This window comes from Manis javanica, chromosome 9 (assembly GCF_040802235.1).
Source record: "Manis javanica isolate MJ-LG chromosome 9, MJ_LKY, whole genome shotgun sequence".
NCBI classification, from domain to species: domain Eukaryota; kingdom Metazoa; phylum Chordata; class Mammalia; order Pholidota; family Manidae; genus Manis; species Manis javanica.
In genome coordinates, this window is record NC_133164.1 from 13,157,860 (window position 1) to 13,178,232 (window position 20,373).

General features: G+C 39.3%; 1 protein-coding gene across 2 annotated transcripts in view; it reads left to right on the forward strand.

The window, feature by feature from the left end:
* The first annotated feature begins 15,874 nt into the window (after positions 1–15,874).
* Positions 15,875–20,373, forward strand: part of UGGT2 (UDP-glucose glycoprotein glucosyltransferase 2) — a 178,919-nt gene continuing 174,420 nt past the window's right edge. The window contains exon 1 of one of the 2 annotated variants that reach the window (XM_073212435.1): positions 15,875–16,253. In XM_073212435.1, coding sequence (XP_073068536.1) covers positions 16,102–16,253 — 152 coding nt within the window. In that variant the 5' untranslated portion in view covers positions 15,875–16,101. The remainder of the gene's footprint in view (positions 16,254–20,373) is intronic. The other variant, XM_037024986.2, reaches the window with a different exon arrangement.

The window sequence follows — 20,373 nt, forward strand, 5'->3', positions numbered from 1 at the left end:
AAGCAATTGCACAGACTCAATGATTAAATGACTGTAACTAAAATATTCTGTTTAAAATCATGAAAATTATAAGTTGATATAGAGACTCAGTGTTTTTGAGAAGAAAGTATTTAATTCATAAGGAGCTCTTTACCAATTTGAAATGCTATAATCAGAGTGTGATTTATTGTATTTCCCAAAGTGTAAATCATATGTCTTGATTGCCTGATAATGTTTCAGTTTTAGTTATTAGTATATTTTTGTCTTTTGTTTTACTGCACTTGAAATACATGAAGATTTGATTTTAATTGGGGGTATAAGCCTCAATCTTCATTTTGTTAAAGTTGAATATAATACCAGAACTTGGGCAGTATGTCTTTCTTAAACCGTCTGGAAATTATGCACCCAGAAATTGCAGTGATACATTGAATAACAGCAAACGGAGAATAATGTTACTGCTTGTTTTTGTTTGAGTCTGGTGTAGTATCCATTTATACATGGCATGAGAGAGCCATCTACAGAAAGTTAAGAAAAGAACTGTTTCCTGCAGTAAGAAGAGAGTCTGAGGAGGTCTGTTAAGAGATATTAGTTCGTGGTGACATGTGAAGCCTTCTGCTGTCACATGGTGGACATAGGATGGGGTCTGGAATTGGCTCAGACAACATTATGCAGTTCTTGGAGGGACTTAAAACCACCTTGTCATAGTAATACAGTCCAACATTCACACTGGTCTAAGGTCCAAAAAGATCTGATATCAGGTTAGGGAAATCAAGCAGTTACCAAGTCTGGGACAGTAAAATCTGAAAGCAAGCCATAGATTTGATGTAGGAAGCCCTGGGCCAGCATGAAAGAGATCATTAACATGTTGCCAAATACATACACCTCTTTCGTTGAACCATTTGAATGTGTGTCACAGAAATTTTAAGCTTCATGCATCTTTTAAGAATGTCAATTCTCCTATATAACCACAGTTTCCTTATCACAGCTAATAAAATTTACAATTCTACAGGATAACTAAATATGTAGTTTATATCCAAATGTCCCCCCAGTTTTCCCCAAAATATTCATAATAGCAGTTTGTTTTTTCAAGCAAGGATCCAGTCGAGGCTCACACATTGTACTTTTGTTGTTGTGTCTCTTGAATCTCTTTTAATCTAGGACAGCACCACCATTTCCCCCCACTCCCCCAAGATACTAACCTGCAGAAGTTTGGGCCAGTTTTATTGTAGAATGATCCCACATTCCTGATTTTTTTTATTGTTTCTCCTAATGTTGTTTAACTTGTTCTTCTCTTCCCTGTATTTGCATAAAGTTGAAGTTAGGTTTAGAGGCTTGAATAGATTCCAGTTTAACATTCTGGACAGAAATACTTCATAAGTGATGTGTACATCTGATTGCAGCAAATCAGAAGGCATATGATATCACATTTCCTCACTCTATGAGATGATGAATTGGGCCACTTGGTTAAGGCGGTGTCCCCAGGTCACTCTGTTGCAAAGATAATTGAGAAAAAGATAATTTATATTGAGATAGGGCATGCCATTGTAAAATCTACTTAGCCTGAGAAAAAGACCCAGCTTATTCTTTAAATTAATCTATGTGCTGTTCTTCCTCTTTTTCCAACCCCTTAATCAATTCAGTAACTTTGTAACCAGGACAAGAGATAGACCTCCGAAGTGTAAATGAACCTATGCAGATAAAGAATACTGAGATGGGGACCAACATAGTCAATTAAATAACCCTATTCTTAAGACAAAACATCAAAGGAATTAAGAATCACCTGTATACATCCTGCCTTATGCTGACCCCTTCCCAAAAGACCTTAAAAATACACAAACTCTCAAATGTATCTTCTCTCTGAAGTTGCCTGCACTCCCATCTCAGTGTGTACTGTCTTATGAACTCTTTTCCATGCTAAAGACAGGAACTCTCCAACCTCCACTGCTAGCGGTGTCTTCGTCATTTTGCTATTTCATTCAGCTTTCTAGTCTTAACACAATCCTTTTCTGTCTCCCTGCTTTATTTCAGACCAGTAGGGAAGTGGGAGTTCTCAGAACAGAAACTCACTCCATCCAGTGCTCTGGAGCTCCCCAAATCCTAGGGTGGTAGGGGCTTAGTTTCCATGCCATACAGATTCAAGGAGACACCAGGTAACCCTGGCTTTAGGCGCTGGCAAGGGATTTGCCCTATACTGCGCAGGAGTTTAATGAACTTCCCTTTCCTCCCTCTGTTCTTCCTTCCTCTCTCCTGCCTGCACGCCTGCTGACACTCACTTTTACTTTTGCTTTATTGAATTGTTTCCATACCTACATTCATCTGAACTGGCAGAGAACTCTTTCTTGATCAGCATTAAGAATCCTCCCTGTGGTGCACAGGGAGAGACCTCCCCAGACACAGGTGCCTGACAACATAATGAATACGTGAACTCAGGGTGATACTTTGACACTGTTCAAGTAACATTTTCTCCAAAATCATTTTTACACAGTGGTTTTAGTATCTATTCATGAGTCATGTCTGAATCAAGTATTACAGTGCGGTTTCAAGTGATGATTTCCAGATGTTATCATTTCTTCTGTATTTACTGGCTTTCCTTCTTCCATTTCATCTATTCCTATCCCTCCCCTGACCTTTCTTTCTTGAGTATCACTATGGATCTAAGAATATTTTTTATTCAATGTACTATAATTAATTACTGTCATCTTTTTTTTTCAGATTATCATAAGTTTGGCTAGTGGGAATCTCTTCAAGTTTTCCTGCCTATTTAAATTCCAACTCATCCCTCCACACCTATTTTGTGCCATTTTATCTGTGAAGTATTCCTTACTGGGAGCCCTAAGTGCCCTCCTACCCTGTACTCCTATGTGTGTTATCTCCATTATCATAATCAAGATTTTTGCTTGTTAATTATGTATAGGTTTGTCTCTCCACTAATCTATAAGGACCCTGGGAGAAGAGACATACTTATACTTGGTTTCACCAATACTCAGCCTAGTGCCTGGTGAATATGTATTCTTACTGCTGGAATGAATTGATTTATCTTGTCAAGTTTATCATTCCTCTTCAAGATTACTCTCCTTTTTTCTTTTATTTTCTTCTATTTTATTTCAGTTTTACTGAGGCATAATTGTAAGATATTTAAAGTATGCATTGTGAAAAGATTCCCCTAATATACTTAATTAACTCATTCATCATCTCACATATTATTTTGGATGAGAACATTTAAGTCCTACTTGTTTAGCAAATTCCATTATATAGTGCAGTATTTTCAACTATGATCACCATGTTTTACATTAGACACTCAGACCCTACAGCTGCAAGTTTGTACCCATTAATCAATCTCTTCCAATTTCTCCCTTCCCCAGCCCCTGGCAATCACTTGTCTATTGTCTTTCTTTCACTTAGCATATTTCACTTAGTATAATGCCCTCAAGGCCCATCCTTGTCCCAAATGGCAGGATTTCCTTCTATCTGATGACTGAATTCTATTTCATTGTATTTGTAGCACATCTTCTGTATCCATTCATCCATCGGCAGACAGTACGTCATTCTCCTTCTACCTTTTATTGGTTCCATACTTATTAGAGCATCAAGGGGACAGACTCTTGCAAAAGAGAGAACCTCTTTATGAGTTTTAAAAACATAGTGCTTGTCTAAAACATTCAGCAACGTCCTTTCAGAGCCTTTTCAGGTCTTTTCTATGTAGTCTATGAACTTCAAACTCAAGTACTAAACCTCATTCTGGTTGTTAGATGCTTCCCTGATTCACAGGTGAATCACTGGGATTGGAAAATGAAGGTGATGACAATGTCCTATTCCTAGTTTTCTGGAACGTAACAAAGAACTTTTCTTGATAACGAGGATTTTAACTCTAGACTATAGAAGAATCCTCAGTTCCAACCAATTCTTTCTTGGCCTTACTCAATTAAAAGCATTTTTTAGTGGCACGATTAATAGTAATCAATTTTAAGGGATAAATTAACATTCCTTCCTTACACAATTGAATCGCCTCACAGTTAAAATTTAGGTGCATAATTTCTGATGAACACTGGCTGAGATGGCTTCAAAGACTGGCACGATGCCATTGTTACCAGTGACAAAATGCTGATGTCTTCTTTTACCTCCACAAAAACCACAAACGATGTTTCTCTTCCAGCAATTAATCAGGACTAATTGGGTATCATTATCAGGGTCTTCTTAAACTGAGTTGACAAAAAAATAATAGCTAATAGTGGTTAATGGAGCACTGTATACTTTCCAAAGTATAAATACCTTAGTTTATTTTAATCTTCTTTAAAAAAATCCATGTTTTGAGACCAGATGCCTATATATATATATTCAACTATCCATAGCCTTTCTCTATCTGGATTCCTCGCAAGTGGCTCAAACTCATCACTCCTCCTAGCTCAGTGAATGTCCGCATTGTTCACCCACTTTCCAAGGTAGAGTCCTGAGGAACACCATCAGACCTTTATTTCTTTCACATGACCTTCCCCCAAACATTCAACCAACAAAGATTTTGCATACTGACTCCTAATACCTAAAATCCTATTCTTCTCCTTCTCCCATGGCACCTCAAGCTCAGTATATCCAATACGGATCTCAACCCTTTTCCCCTAAAATCTGCTCCATCTTCTTGGTGAGTGGAACCAAATCCATCCAGTTCTCAAAGCTGGAAAACTGCCTGTCAGTCTGGATCCCTCATACTGTCTACAAACCATACCTGCATGTGTGCATCTTCTTTTCTATTCCTCCTCTGCTGCCTTGTTGACCCTTTGCTCTCTGCTACCTGGACTATTTCAATCACCTTTTACCTGGTTTGTGGGGCTCAAGTTTATTCTTCATATTGCCACAGAATAATCTTTCTATCTTGTGTGTCTGATAATACACTCCCCACTTTAACCCACTCTCAAAAGTAGTACAGAATTATGGTTCAAAAACTAATAAAACTAATTTATTGTGTAAGAATTCAAATTAGTGGTTGGCTTTGGGGAGAAAGCTGTGGGTATTGACTGTTGGGAGGCAGTACTGCCAACATGTACTATTTTCTGATCCAGGTGGCAATTACGTGAGTATGACAGATAGATGACAATTCATTGAGCTGTATAAGAATGATGTGGGCACTTTTCTGTGTATATGTTTCTCATCAATTACAAAGTTAATTAAGTAGAAAAATAATAATTGATTAGCTAGTTATCTTCATATCAGGATTGAACAACACCTTCAGTTTTTTCTAGATGTCCTTTTCATGGGGAGTTTTGTTTTTAATCACTTTCAGACCCAAAGTGTTCTGGTCTCAATAGTCAATATCAATGACTAGCAAATAGTCACGTACTCATTTATTCTGAGTAGTTGGGATCCATTGATTTGTTTCACATTATTGTGATAATCCACCACCTCACTGTGAAACGTTCCCTCTTCCAATGGGCAACCATTCATCCAACTGGAGGATAATTCCCGTCAGCTGTCTTTTGTCCCCATACTTGTTTAATGTCTATGCGAGGCAATTTAGTGAGACCGAGAGACATTTTGGTGTCACTATCATCAATATGCTGATGCAGGAACATCAATATGCTGATACAGCCTCAACTCTATGCCAGCTGGTATTGCTTTTCAACTCCTCCTGCCTGGCTGAATTAGAGACAAAAATGAAAGCCAAATGCTTAAATATAAATCCAAACAAAACAGCAGAGAAGCTGGTAGGCCAAGAGACACCTTCTGAGTCAATGGCAGAAATTATTCTGACATCTTGAACTGTAGAAACTTGGGACATAAATTTTAGATGAAGATACGGCTTACAACTTTCAGTAAGATTTAATAAAAATCCACACTCATGGTCTCATCAGTTTGGGAAATGTATGATCATAAAATTCTACTACATGAACATTAGAATTATAACAATAAGAAACTCAAAGATAACCTCATAAAGCACCTATAAAATTATATAACGCATTATAATTGCAGTCAGATGATTAGTATAATATAATGAGATGAATATATAACATGACAGAATAATAATTACATATTTGAATTTGCAGTTCCTACATGGTGTGATGTGAGGCACTTCATGTACATTGTTTTATTTCATGTAGTTTTACATATATTTCTTATGATGCATTACAATGAGGTAAATAACAGTGAGAAGATGATGCCATTGTTCTTAGAGTTTTTATCCTCTCTGTTGTTTTTGAGGTATCCACAAAGTGCCCATATTGGCAGTTTAATCTTCATTATTTTAGTCACGTATGTTAATAGATTAACATAATGCAGTGAAGTAGCTCAGTCCTGAATCCAGGCCCCCGTAATCAACTGTCAGGAAATTTTGCCACATGTGACTGATATTCTCCACCTGTCATGAAGTGCCCTGTGATCCATATTTACCCATTGCCTGGCCTTCTCTAAGATGTTTCTGAGAATAGCATTCATATGCATCCCACCCATCTTTAAAGAGTTTCAGCCCCAGATGTTCTGGATGCCAAATGATTCAAAATAAAAAATCTCTGGGGCATGAGAGCAAGGGGCTGGTCCAGTGAGTGGTTATCTAGTTTGCAGGAGGAAGCAAGACCGCTGAGCTAAAGGCTTTGCTGTCCTAACAGATGGAAAAGGCCTAACATCTCTGCCTCCACACTGTTTGTCTCCTTTGCTGCTTTAACCTTTGGGCCAAAAGGGAAAAGGGCTTCTGCTGAGCCCTGTAGCTCTGCACATAGGCTTGTTCATCATCCAAAGGAATTTTGCTTACAGTTTGAGATTTCTGCAAATAGTTCCTTACCTGAAGCTTGCCTCCCTGCCCAAAGACAGGAAAATATGTATGAGAATGATGATTGTCTTGTCAAAGATTTGTAGGAATACTGTGACCAGACCCAGGTCAAAGAGAGTCAACTAACCAAGAACATGGAATTTCTCAGCTCTCCTTGGACCCTCACTGGTACCCAGATGTGTGCAGTGTTCAGTCACCTCCTAATCGGCTTCACCCACCCCTCCCCACTCACCCCATCCCCCCTCTTCTCCTCCCCCTTCCCTAGCATAAAAGAAGCTTGAAATCAACCCTGAGATCAGATGGTTCTTTAGAAGACGTTAGTCCACTGTCTTCTTGGTTGGCTGGCTTTCCAATTGAAGTCACTTTCCTTGCGCCAATATCGTGTCTCTGGGCTTATTGGCTTGTCGTGCAGCCGGTGAAATGAGGTTGGACTCAGTAACCACGTGGAGAGAAGCTGACCGATACGGAACAGAGTACAAAAGCCGAGGATGGATAAAGCAGGGACCTTGTTAAGCAGAACAGCCCGTGCCCTTTCGGGTCCTGCCCAGGTCCCTCTTTCGTCCAATGTAGTGGCAACTGAGAACAGTGAACAGCCACCAACCAAAGAGCTCTTTCAAATGGTGCTCTGGCGACTCCAGCTTAGGTTCAGAAATGCAGCCAACCTACATTAAATATGAATGACATCAGATTAACAGCGGAACGGGAAATGAAGATGGAAGAGCAAACAGAAAGATCCTGGGCCCCAAAGCGGAATGGAGACAAAAATGAAAATAAAAAGGTTTACCAGGTCTGCGAACATTGTAAAACCCCTCACCTTCTCTCCAGATCTCTGCCCCCCTCACCATTCTTCCTGACACAATATGCAGAAAACTTTAATTCCCTATTTGATGTGCTACTTACATTGCCTTCATGCTTCTGTCTTTCTTTTCCCCTTGTAATTCTAGAGCTGAAATGTGCAGAGGAGAAAGTAAATGGGAAGAATGAATTTCTCTGGTCTCTCTTGAACTAGGCAAGAACAATGAAGTTTTGGGTTTTGAAATGAAACAAATTGTTTGGTTATATTAAAATCAGTAGCTGGATCAGGAGGATTTTAAACCAAAAGTACACAAATGACGTAAATTTTCTTGGCTCGTGGTGCTTGATAACTAATTTTAGACAAAGTCATTTTTAGCACTTGCAGTTGCAAATATAACAGATTGAAGATAACAATCAACACTAAATTTTGATATTTTGCTACTTTTGAATTATAGTATTTTTGAAATAAAGGCCCTTCTTAACTTACTGCAGCTTGACTTCCAAGTCATTCTTCAATTAAACACGTTGTGGTACTTACAGTGGGCTGGAAGATGCTCACTTTTGGCCCATAGTCCATTTCCTGATGTTGCCTTATAAATTGTCCTCTGGCTTCTAGAATCTCACTCTAGATTCCAGGCTAATTCATTGCATCAAAATGAAACACTGAAAAGTAGAAAAGATACACTAGTGTAGCAAACACAACCAGTTGTCTACACAGTACACAGTGCTTCCTGATTTCTTACTAACAGAATCCTGATTTTGTTGGGGGATATGGGGAAAGTGCACCCCACTATAAAATTACAATTTCCAGACTCCTGCCAAGCCAGGGATAGCCAGGTAGCAGAGAACTAGTCAACGAGACAGGTCAGAGGATAGGCTTGCAGGAATATTTATTAAATATAAGCAGCTCGGATGGCACCAGAGTTTGCCTTTTGTCCCTTCTGTTTCCTCTCCCTTCTGCTGGGACTATATAAATGATAAACGGGGACACAGGAGCCATCTTGAAGATGAGGTTAAAATCCACACATTAAAGCTGCTAGAACGAAAGACTGGGCACCTTTGAACTGTTGCAGTTTCCTGAGGAAAAAAATACAATCTCTTAATTCCAGTTTCCCCGAGAAAAGAAATACGATCTCTTCCTAGTTTAAGCTACTCCTTTGGACGTGTTGATACTGTCAGCCTCCCTCAACCTCTTAAGTAATTCACTGAGAGAGAATCCCAGTGAAACATTGACAGAGGGACAAAAGCAAAGGAGAGTGTCTTGTACTCACACAATTATAGAAATTATTTACTTGAGTAGCTCTGAAATTAGTTCCAAATCTTGTCCTTCAAAAATACTTTGACCACTTAGAGAAACGGAAATCAAGATTGCAATGAATTATCACCTCACCCCACCTCACCCCACCTCACCCCGATTAGCAGCACTATTCACAATAGCCGAAAGATGGAAGCACCCCAAGATCCAGCAACAGATGAAAGGATGAAAAAAATGTGGTATTACCATACAATGAAATGTTATTCAGCCATAAAAAGGAAGGAAATTCTGGTACAGGCTACAGCATGGATGAACCTAGGACATTATGCTAAGTAAAATAAGCAGTTACCAAAAGACAAAAACTGATTGACTCCATCCACATTGAGGAGTGAAGTCCACAAAGACAGAAAGTAGAATGGTGGTTGCCAAAGGCTGAAAGGAAGGAGAAATGGGGAGTGGTTGTTTAATCAGTATAGAGTTTCAGTTTTGCAAGATGAAAAGGCAAAACAATGTAAATATATTCAACATTACTGAACTGTACACTTAAAAATGGCTGAGTTGGTCAATTTTATGTTATGTGTATTTTTCCACAATTAAAAAAAGATTTGTACTAGTTATAGCATCTGATAAAGTCCACATCCACTGAAGAGGGACTTTCTGGGATGTTTGTTTAAAAAATTAACCTCATTGTTTTAGTCATTTTGTATATCTTTCCATTGAAAGCAATGAAAATAATTGACAAAAAGAAAAAAAACTCTAGAGAACGTTCAATTCCTCATTTACTATTCAGGAATGTTTATTGAGCACTTACCCTCAGCTAAACCTCAGAGATCCATGTTGACTAAGACATTATCTCTATATTATGATACAATAAAAAAGGTACAGGCCTTGCAAAAGAATGGTGAATTTTCTGGCCAAAAGATACAACATGCAAATAAGAGTACACAAAAGGACTTGATAGGCTGAGGAAATGAAAATAATTTTAAGAATAAGGAACATGTTAATGAGGTTGAGGACAAAGACATATTGGTGTCATGGGTCAGAGTGTTAAAAAAAATTTTTTAAAACACAATGACAATAAAATATCTACAGAAAGATTACCTAAAAATCTCACATTCCATAAAAATCTCTAAGCAGGACTTAAAAGAACACCGGCAGAGGATCCTCCAGGAAATGAAAAAGCCATGGCCAATATTCAATTACATATTTAAAATCTGAAGGTGTGTTAAGCAACATATGTAAGGAATTTCAGTTTAATTGTTTAGGCAATGGAGAAACATCAGAGTTTTTAAAGCAGGATATTTATATAATTTGTTTTGTGGGAGTTATAGTCCACTTTGTAAAAATTATGACCTATATCAATAACAAGTGAAATCATGTATCTGTCACCTTTTTTTAAGAATTAAATTATTACTATCTTTGAGGCTCTCTTTGGTCCATCTTTGACATCATCTTCTTTTTCTCACCCAGAGACAGCTGGCATACTGAATTTTGTGTTAATCATTCCCTTATTCTTGTTAGAGTTTGCATGCATCCCTAAAGACCATGCCATTATTACTATCTGTTTTGAACCCTGTGTAATAGAGTCTTAGTATACATATTCTTTGTGACTTTTCTTTACCCACATTGTGTTTTTGAGATTCATCCATGTTATCTATGTAGCTGTGATTCATTATCACTGCTATTTATTATTCCATTGAACAAACAAGCCATGATTTATCTTGTCATTCAACTTCAATGGACATCTGAACTCTGTCTGCTTTTTTTGTTATTACAAACAATAATTCTATAAACTTTCTTGAACAGGTTTCTTGAAAAACCTTCTCTAGCAAAATTTGGCATACAATGGCCCATGGGCCAAATATGTATAGTGTGCAAGTTATGAATGTTTTTTACATTTTTTAATTTAAACAAAAGCAAAAGAAGAATATTATATGATATGTGAAAATGGGAAATTCACTGTTCATAAATACAGTTCCTTGGAACATCCACATCCATTGTTTATATACTGTCTACGGCTGCATTCACAGTACAGTGGCTGACCTGTCATCTAAGCCATCTACACTTCCTTCAAAGTCTGGTCATACCACCTCTTCTGGGGGGCTTTTCCTGAGACTGCCTCCTCCTTTAATTCCTGTCATATTTATTGTAACATGTCAGCCTTTTAGATCTTGTCACATAAGAATTCTCATTATAACTTACTTTTATGTACAGTACTACCTTCCCCACCAAATGACAAAGTCACTTGGGGCTTGAGACCATGTTTCAGGCCATAAATATAAAGTGGCTGCTCTACAAATGCTTATTTACAGTGTTGATAATCATGATGGTACTTTTCAGATGTTTCTTGAGGGACTCAAAGAATCTGTGCTGCTTCTCAAAGTGCAGGCTTTAAACTCAGGAAGAAATTTTCATGAGAAAGTGCACTAATGCTATTTGTGCATTTGTTTATTTGAATGAATTAATGAGTTTATACACATAACTATACTAACCTTTACTATAAGATGTACAAGCAGAACATATATTTCTTTGCCTTTTACTGACATTTTTAAATCCTATGTGTTTTGTTGAAGAAACAAGCAAATAATAGAAGCAACAAGAGAGTGACCCAGTAAACTTGGAACACGTAACTATAAAATACTGACCATGTAGGTATAGAAGTTTGCTAAATATCATCTTTTAAGTTATTACATTACCCCAAATGATTAGTTTTAAAATTATGTATTTCATATAATTAATTTGCTGTTTGAAAGTCACTATTGTAAACTACACTAAAAAAATTTCATCAAACATACCTGGAGTTAAACATTTGTGAGGTATTTGTAATCTATTTCAAATAAAATATGCCAACATAAAAATCAAATTTATATAAAGGAAACTAAACATTTACTCATTTAATTATGATTGTAGTATAATCTTGCCTAGAGAGTAGAAATATAAAAAATTACATCAGTCTATAAAGTCTTCTCAATTGAAATGAAGAGTAGGACATTTTTGTGTATTTAATATATTGAAATATAAAAATGAGAATAGACGCTTATAGTAAGAAAATCTGAAGTCCTACAAAGTGATATGTTTTAAAAAGCCACATGAGATTTTATTTAGATAAAGAAAATTAAAGTTATATCATATTACATGATAATTTGGCAGTAACTTATGCTCACACAGCATTACTATTTTCATTAAACAAATAGTCATGCTGTACCTAAATAAATACATTCAACATGATTTATTCTATTAAACACAAATTTCTTATTATAAAGTACTCATTAATCACTTCCTCCATATATAATGAAAATGCCATCATCATCAATTTTCATTCACATTACCCCAATGTGAATAACTCTGAATAACATTTTTCTAGAAAATATTAAAGTACAACTGTGTCCCTGAACTACATTCACTTCATAACCTACCTGTGCCAAAGGTTATTGATAATAGAGGTTAGAATGCTTTACTGCTCTATTAACTTGAGCAACCTTTGCTGAGTTATTCAATTTTTGGATTTTAATTTTCCTCTCTGTATACAGAGATGACATAGAGAAGAGACCTTAACGTTGGTTTGTAACCTGGAGAGTCCCATGGGTGAAATTCCAAACAGGTGTCTGTAAACAGAGGGCAATGAGGAACCGAAGAAAGAGGCAGACTTACGGAAGACAGGTTTACCAAGTAAGGGAACTTACTTACAAGGCTCGCCTTGAGCAGCCATGAGACTAGTACAACTCTGCACTCATCTGGCAGAATCTTAACAGTTTATTTAGAGGTTTAACAGGTTTCAGTCACATACACAGTCCAGATGGTCTCAATGACATTTTTCTCTCAAGGCTGCTCCCTTCAAGTGGTTCCTAGTGTGGGACAATGGGTAAAATATCTGATTGCCTGCGTCTGGGTCCAGCTGGTGGGTCAACCAGGAGTCACATACTTCCCACATTTAAATATCATCCAGTCCTACTCATCCTTTTGTTCTGCAGATGAAGAGACCAGGCCGGGGATGACCAGTCTGAGGAATATTTCAAAATCACTTAAATTCCTAAGAAAATGCAATGTAAGCTTAGATGTATAAGAATTATATAAATAAATGACACTGGATTCGATTAGTTTCATTCTCTTTAAGAGAGAAATGTAGCATTCCTCACTATTTTGAACTCAAATATGCTGGACTGTATATCAATATATGTTTTAGTAGTGTTCTTTCATAGTGTATTATGTGACTTATTAAAGGCAAATCATTTCTTAAAGATTTGCAACCCATCAGACATCTTGACATTTAAAACACTCACTGTCAATATTTTAGTCCCTTCGTCCCATAGCTTTAGTCAAAAAAAAAAAATCAGTCTAAAAATAAGTGGAAATGAGTTAATTTAAGCAAATTCTTGCAAAAGATTCATAACATATTTTTCTATTATGGTCTATGGATAGAAATTAAGCTCTTTATTCATCTGCCTTAGCATTCTATTAATCCATAAAACAAGGATTCTTCAAAATTTATTGAGCCCCAATAATATATATTGTGCTAGATACTGCAAGGGATGATGAAGATAAATAAGGCATGAGCCCTCAGGGAATATACCACCTCGAGTAGGAGAAATAAATAAGTATTGTATTCAAACTCTAAAGTGACAATTTTAAGTAGTATATGACAACTTAAAAATAAAGAGCTTATGGGAATTTAGAGGAGGGATAGATCATAACAAGTGAAAGAAGTCTAAACTTACAAAGTGGGACCTGAGTAGAATTTCCAGAGCAAGGTCTTCTAAGGAAAGGTGAAAGAGGGGAAATGAAAAAGTGGGGTGATCCTGTGTCTCGCCGGAGGGTTTCAGCCCTAGGCAAGTTTCCTCTGGATTCTGTGAGAATGAAAGACGACAACGGAACATTGTGGGTAAAGGGTATATATCCAGCTTTATTCTCGTGGTAGCAGGCAAGCACTAGAATCCCATCCACCTCAGAGCAACCTGCATGCAGCAAGCCCATCCCTGGCCTCTCCATTCTTCTCAGCCCCAGAGCATTGGGTGGAGATCTCCTTATATTGAGTCAATAATATCCCATTGCCAACAGGTATGTAAGCATCAGCCTACGAGCATTGCACATGCACCGTGGGCTAGTAGACAAGTGTCAGATGAGAATTCTGGCTATGGAACTTCCATTTTTCTCTACATCATGTTTTGGCAACTTCAGGAGATGGAGATTCTCTGTCAAGCAAGGGAGTAATGGGGAAAAAAGGCACAGCTCAGTGCATCCTCCTAAACTATTTTTCCCAGCTGCTGCTTTTCTTTACCATATATATTAATATTTATAATAAATTTATTCTCTTCTAAATAGAAAAAGAGCCATTCCTGACTAGGAGTCAGAATCTTGAGACTCCACTGCTGCTTGGTTAAATATTTTGATTCAATGAACATATATACTGGAAAATCAGTTAATTCTGTTGCAAGGTTTTGTCTTTGAGCCTGATGTAGTTAGTTAGTTGTCTTGCCAATGGGTTTCAGCCCTGGGCAAGCTCACCAGGGATACAGTGTGACCAAATAAATGACAGTAGAACGTTCTTGAGGTGAAAGGGTTATACCCAACTTTATTTCCATGGTGGTAGGTAGGTCAGTCACTAGAATCCTGTTCACTCAGAGCGAGTCTGCATGCAGCAAATCGGTCTCTGCCTCTGGGCCTCTCTGCCCACACAGCCGTCCTCTGGGCCTCTGTCCTCAGCATTGCCACCACTCCAGCCTCTGCTTTGTTCTCCTGCAGCTTTGTAGCCATGCCACCGTGTCCCCCAGAGCACTGGGTGGTGCTCTTTATATAGTCAATAACGATGTATTGCCCACACCATGTAGTGAGCCAGCCAACCAGGGCCAGGTGAGAATCCTGGCCACAGGACCTTTCATTTTAGCCACAGTAGTAAATGCATGAGCTTTGGGGTGAGACAAACCTTGGTTGAAATCAAGACTTAGTCACAGTTATATTATTTTGGCTGATAATGACAAAAGTAACTATCACTTCCTATGCATTTTTACTTGTAATCCTCTAAATCAGCTCTTCTCAAACTTTAATGCTCATATATCTCACCTAGGGTTACTGTTAAACTGGGGGTAAGGATGCAGCAGGTCTGGGGTGAGGCCTGAGGTTCTATATATCTAACGAGCTCACAGGTAGTGCTGTGGCTTCCAGATCTTCACATCAGCATCACCTGGGAACTTGATAGACGTGAAATGCAAATTTTTGGTCCCCACACCAGACCTACTGGATCAGCAACCTGAGTTTTAACAAGCCCTTCGTGACGTCACTGGTTTATGAACACGATAGCACATTCCAATCACCCCGGATTAAACACTATGGATGCCCCACTCTCATCCCCGTTCCCCTGAGATTGCCCAATTGGTGGTTGTCTTGCCAGTGGGTTTCAGCCCCAGATAAGTTCACTATGGATTCAGTGAGACTGAAAAAATGGCAGTGAAACATTCTAGGGGTGAAAGGGTTTATACCCAGCTGTACTCCCACCGTGGTTAGGTCAGCCACTAGAATCCTCTCTACTCAGAGTAAGTTTGCACTCAGCAAGCGGGTATCTGCCTCTGGGCCTCTTTGTCTTGGCAGCTGCCTCAGTCTGTGTCCTGGGCACTGCCAGCGCTCCAGCCTCTGCTCTCCCACAGCTGTGAGGCGGTGCAGCCCTGTCGCCCAGCGCACTGGGCGGAGCTCCTTGTATAGTCAATAACAACAGAATCCCCAGACGTGTGCAGTGAACAAGCCGATGAGGGCCAGGTGAGAATCCTGGCCACAGGAACCTTCACTTTCTCCACCGTGGTGTGGTCTGGGCATGGGGCTGTCTAAAAGCTCTACTGACTCTGATTTGCAATAACATTTGAGAACCCCGTGAGGTAGGTACTTGAATTGTGACACGCTTTATTGTCCGCCTTTGTAAATGTGTATAATTTCCACGCGGGTCCTGCCTTTGCTTCCAAATTTTGGCATCTCTAGCCATACTCCGCCGTAATCCCAGTTCGGTCGGGAGCCCGCTGCCCCGTCGCCTGTCCCACAGCCGCGGTCAGAGGACCCCGGTCCCGGGGCGGAGCCGTGCGGGCACCAGCCACGCCGTCCGCACGCCGGCGCCGCCAGCACCTACGTGGCTCGGGGCTCGGCCCGCGCAGCTCCCCGGACGGCGCCCGAGCAGCACGCGCATGCGCCCGGCGCGCGCCAGCCCGGGTCTCGAGTAACGGACTCGCGCGCCCCGCACCGGAAGTGGGCGGCCCCGCGGCGGGAGTTGCCGGCTGTACCGAGGTGGCCGTGGCGGTGGGCGCCGGCCCCCAGGGACTCGCGCCTCCCTCTCCGCGCCATGGCGAAAGATGCCACCGTGGTACGGCTGCTCCTGGGCTCCGCGGCGCTGTGGGTCGCGCTGACCGGCACGCGGACGGCCTCCGCGTCCAAGGCTGTGACGGCCCGCTTGGCTGCGAAGTGGCCCGCGACCCCGCTGCTGCTGGAAGCCAGGTGGGTGCGGGCCGGACCCTCTGCGCAGCCGGGCGCGGAGGGAGGGTCCGGTGGGGCCGAGGGCGCTCTGGGACCCGGAGGTTCCTCGGACCTGTCCCTTCCCCGCGGGCGCCAGCGCCCCGCACCGCTCCCCCACGCGCCCTGGCGCTTGGCCGTCGGCGCATCACTCCGCAGCCACCCCGTGCACAGCACTCGCACTTCTTTTCCCTGCGGTTCATATTTTGCTTCACCCATGGTTTTTAAAACTTAGGGGCCTTTGATTGTTTCCGATTTTATTAGCATGTACGAAAGAGAAAAAATGGGAGATGGAGCGTGGCGTGTAATGCAAGCACTTTATTTGGCGTAGGCTGTTCTTTTTAGGAAAGGTACTTGAAGCACCTGGTTTCATAATGATAACATCGCTAGGTCAGCTTCCAGGCTTCCTGCCCAGTAGACAACTTCCCCCAAGTTATTATTTCTTTGAGAATCTCCTCCACTCGTTGCTCACCATGTATCATTTGCCGTGAATACACAAAACTTCGCTAACCTTAAAAATAAAACTTTACCAGCAAAAATGGGGTAATTTGGGAACAGCAGGGAATTGTAATTTGGGACGTGCACGTTTCGGGGAAATGATAGGCAAGTCCAACAAACAAAGGAGAGGAACATTATTTTAAGGAAAAGGAAGTTTGGAGAAGTTGTTTTGAAGGAAAGTCTGTCAGAGAAAAAGGGTTTAGGATGATGAGAGTTTGTCATTGGCTTTGAGGGGCAATTTCTTGCGGGAGATGCGATGTTCATCTTTGCGGGGGGTGAACAGCGGGTTTTGTAACTGACGGTTCGTGACTGTTGAGGATGATTCAGTTCGGAGTCTGTAGTTGACAGGTCTTCCTGTAAATGATAAGGAGTAGTATGGCTCTCCCTTCTAGCCTCCTGACTCCCCATTTAGTGAGGTTTCCCTTTATTAATTTTCACAACTTGTAACTATTGAATTTTGCTCCTAGTATCCCAAGTAGTTAAAATGTACAAGTTCTTTCATTTAACCGTATGAAGTTTTAATGTCAATTGCTTTTGTCACTTCAGCAAAGCAACAGTTTATGGTCCTAAGAGAGACACCATCACCACACATTACACTGCATATATAAGATGCTGAAACACTTTTTTAATGATGTAATTAACATGATATATTAGTTTCAGGTGACATTATTGTTTGATATTTGTATATTTGTGAAGTATTCACAATGTCTAGTTAACGTCTACCCTCATGTATAGTTAGAAAATTTTTTTCCTGTGCTGAGAGCTTTGAAGATCGACTCTCTTCGCAATTTTCAAATAGGCAGTACAGTATCATTAATATGGTCACCATGGTGTATATTAAAACCTTAGAGCTTGTTCATTTTACAACCGAAAGTTTGTACTTTTTGACCACCTTCACCCAGTTCACCCATCTACCTGACTGCCTCTGGCAACCAACAAAATGTTCTATGTATATGAGCTCAGTTCGTTTTAAGATTCTATATAGACTGAGATCATCTGATTTTTGTCTGACTCATTTCATTTAGCATAATGCCCTCAAGGTACATCCATGTTGTTACAAATGGCAGAATTTTCTTTTTTGTGTCAGAATAATATATTTTTCTTAATCTGTTCATCTATCCATTATATTTGTTCTTTATATATTTTCGATGTTAACCCCTTATTGGCCATATGATTTGGAAATATCTTCTCCCATTCAGTAGGTTGCATCTTCATATTTTTTATGGTTTCCTTTGCTCTTCAGAGGCTTCTTGGTTTGCTGTATCCCCACTTGTTGAATTGTACTTTTGTTGCCTTTGCTTTAAGTGTCAAATCCAAAAAATCAATGCCAAGACAGATAGTAAGGAGCTTACTGCCTATGTTTTCTTCTAGGAGTTTTGTGGTTTCAGGTTATGTATAAGTCTGTAATCTATTTTGAGTTAACTTTTTTCTATGGTATTAAGAGAGTTATTCTTTTGCATGTAGCTCTCCAGTTTTCCCACCTCCATTTATTGAAGAGACTGTCCTTTTCCTGTTGTAATTCTTTGCTTCTTTGCCATAAATTAACCATACACATGTGGGTTTATTTCTGGGCTTTCTATTCTGTTCCAGTGATCTGTGTCTGTTTTTATGCCAGTATCATACTGTTTTGATTGCCATAGCTTTGTGATATAGTTTGAAAGGGACTGTTATATCTCTACCTTTGTTATTCTTTCTCAAGATTGCTTTGGCTCTTTGGGGCCTTTTGTGGTTCCATACAAATTTTAGGATTGTTTGTTCTATTTATGTGAGAATGGCATTGGGATTTTGATAGAGATTGCATTGAATCTGTAGATTGACTTGCATTGTATGGGCATTTTAACTGTATTCTAATCAATAAACACAGAGTATCTTTCCATTTATCTGTCTTCATTTTCTTTTATCAATGTCTTACAATTTTCAGTATATAGGTCCATCACATTGATATTAAATTTATTCTTAGGTATTTTATTCTTTTTGATGCATTTGTGAGATTGTTTTTTAAATTTCTGATAGTTTGTTAGTGTTTAGAAGTGCAACAGATTCTGTATATTGTTTTTGTATCCACAACTTTGCTGAATTCACTTATTAGTTCTAACAAATTTTGGTGACGTCTTTATGGTTTTCTAATATGTCAACTGCAAGTAGTGACAGTTTTACACTTCCTTTCCAATTTTAATGCCTCTTCTTTTTCTTGCCTAGTTGCTCTGGCTAGGACTTCTAATATAATGTGGAACAAAAGTGGTGAGAGTGGACATCCTTGTCTTGTTCTTGATCATAGAGGAAAGGCTTTCAGCTTTTCACCATTGAGTACATTAGTTGCGAGCTTGTCTTATATGGCCTTTATTATGTTAAAGTGTCTTCCCTCCACACCTACTTTGAGAGTTTTTATGATTAATGGATATTGAATTTTATCAGATGCTTTCTCTGCATCTATCAAGATGATCATATGATTTTTTATTCTTCATTTTGTTACTGTGTTAATGATTTATGGATGTTGAAACATCCTTGCATCTTCAGTAAATCCCACTTGATCATGGTGTATGATCCTTTTAATGTATTATCAAATTTGGTTTGCTAATATTTTGTTGATGATTTTTACATCTGTGTTCATCAGGGATATTGGTCTGCAATTTTCTCATGGCACTCTTGTCTGGTTTTGATGTTAGGGTAATGCTAGCCTCATAAAATTAGTTTGGACTTGTTCCTTTCTTTTAAATTTTTTGAAAGAGTTTGAGAAGGATAGGTATTAAATCTGATAAGGAAAATATTCAACACAGCCGCCAAGGTCAGCAAACCACTTTTTTCCTCTGGTTGGCAGAGCATTCCCAGCTCCCTCCTCCCCTCCTCCAGGCTCCTCTTTTGCCCTGCACATGCCGAAATGCCACATATCAAAATAATATAAATTGCTGCCATTGCTTGTGCTCAGGGCTCAGACCTTGGTAGATTACTCCCCTCTGAGCCCACTGGTGTAAAATAAAACCTTACCACTCCAAGACCTCCGAGTGCTGCTTGGTTCTTCCATCAGTGATCCAGTCCAGGTTTTCCAGTATTTTTCATAACAAATCTTGTTTGAATGTTTGGTAGAATTCACCAGTGAAGCAGTCTAGTTCCTGGATTTTTGTTTTTGGGGGAAGTTACTTAATTACTGATTCAATCTCTTTACTAGTAATAGGTCTGTCCAGATTTTCTATTTATTCATTAGTCAGTCTTATTAGCTTATTGTTTCTAGAAGTTTATACATTTCTTCTAGGTTGTCCAATTTGTTGGCACATAACTGTCCATAGTATCTTATGATCCTTCAGATTTCTGTAGTTTCTGGTGTAATAAAACAGTTTTTATTCAATAAAGTATTCTAGATTAAAATGTGTCCTCTTCCTCTATCTTTTACCAAGTTTCTCCAAGAGCTTGCATGGATCTGATCTCATACTCAGTTCTGAATCAGTCTAACTTCTAATAATCTTAGACTTGTAGTTGCAGTGTCCTGATTTATACTTGCCTCAAGAGTCTTAGAGCTGAAACTTCTATACAGTGCTTCTTAAGGTCCCTCACAATCTAGCCACAGTCTGATATATCAACCTCATCACTTGTAATGAGTTGAATGGCAGCT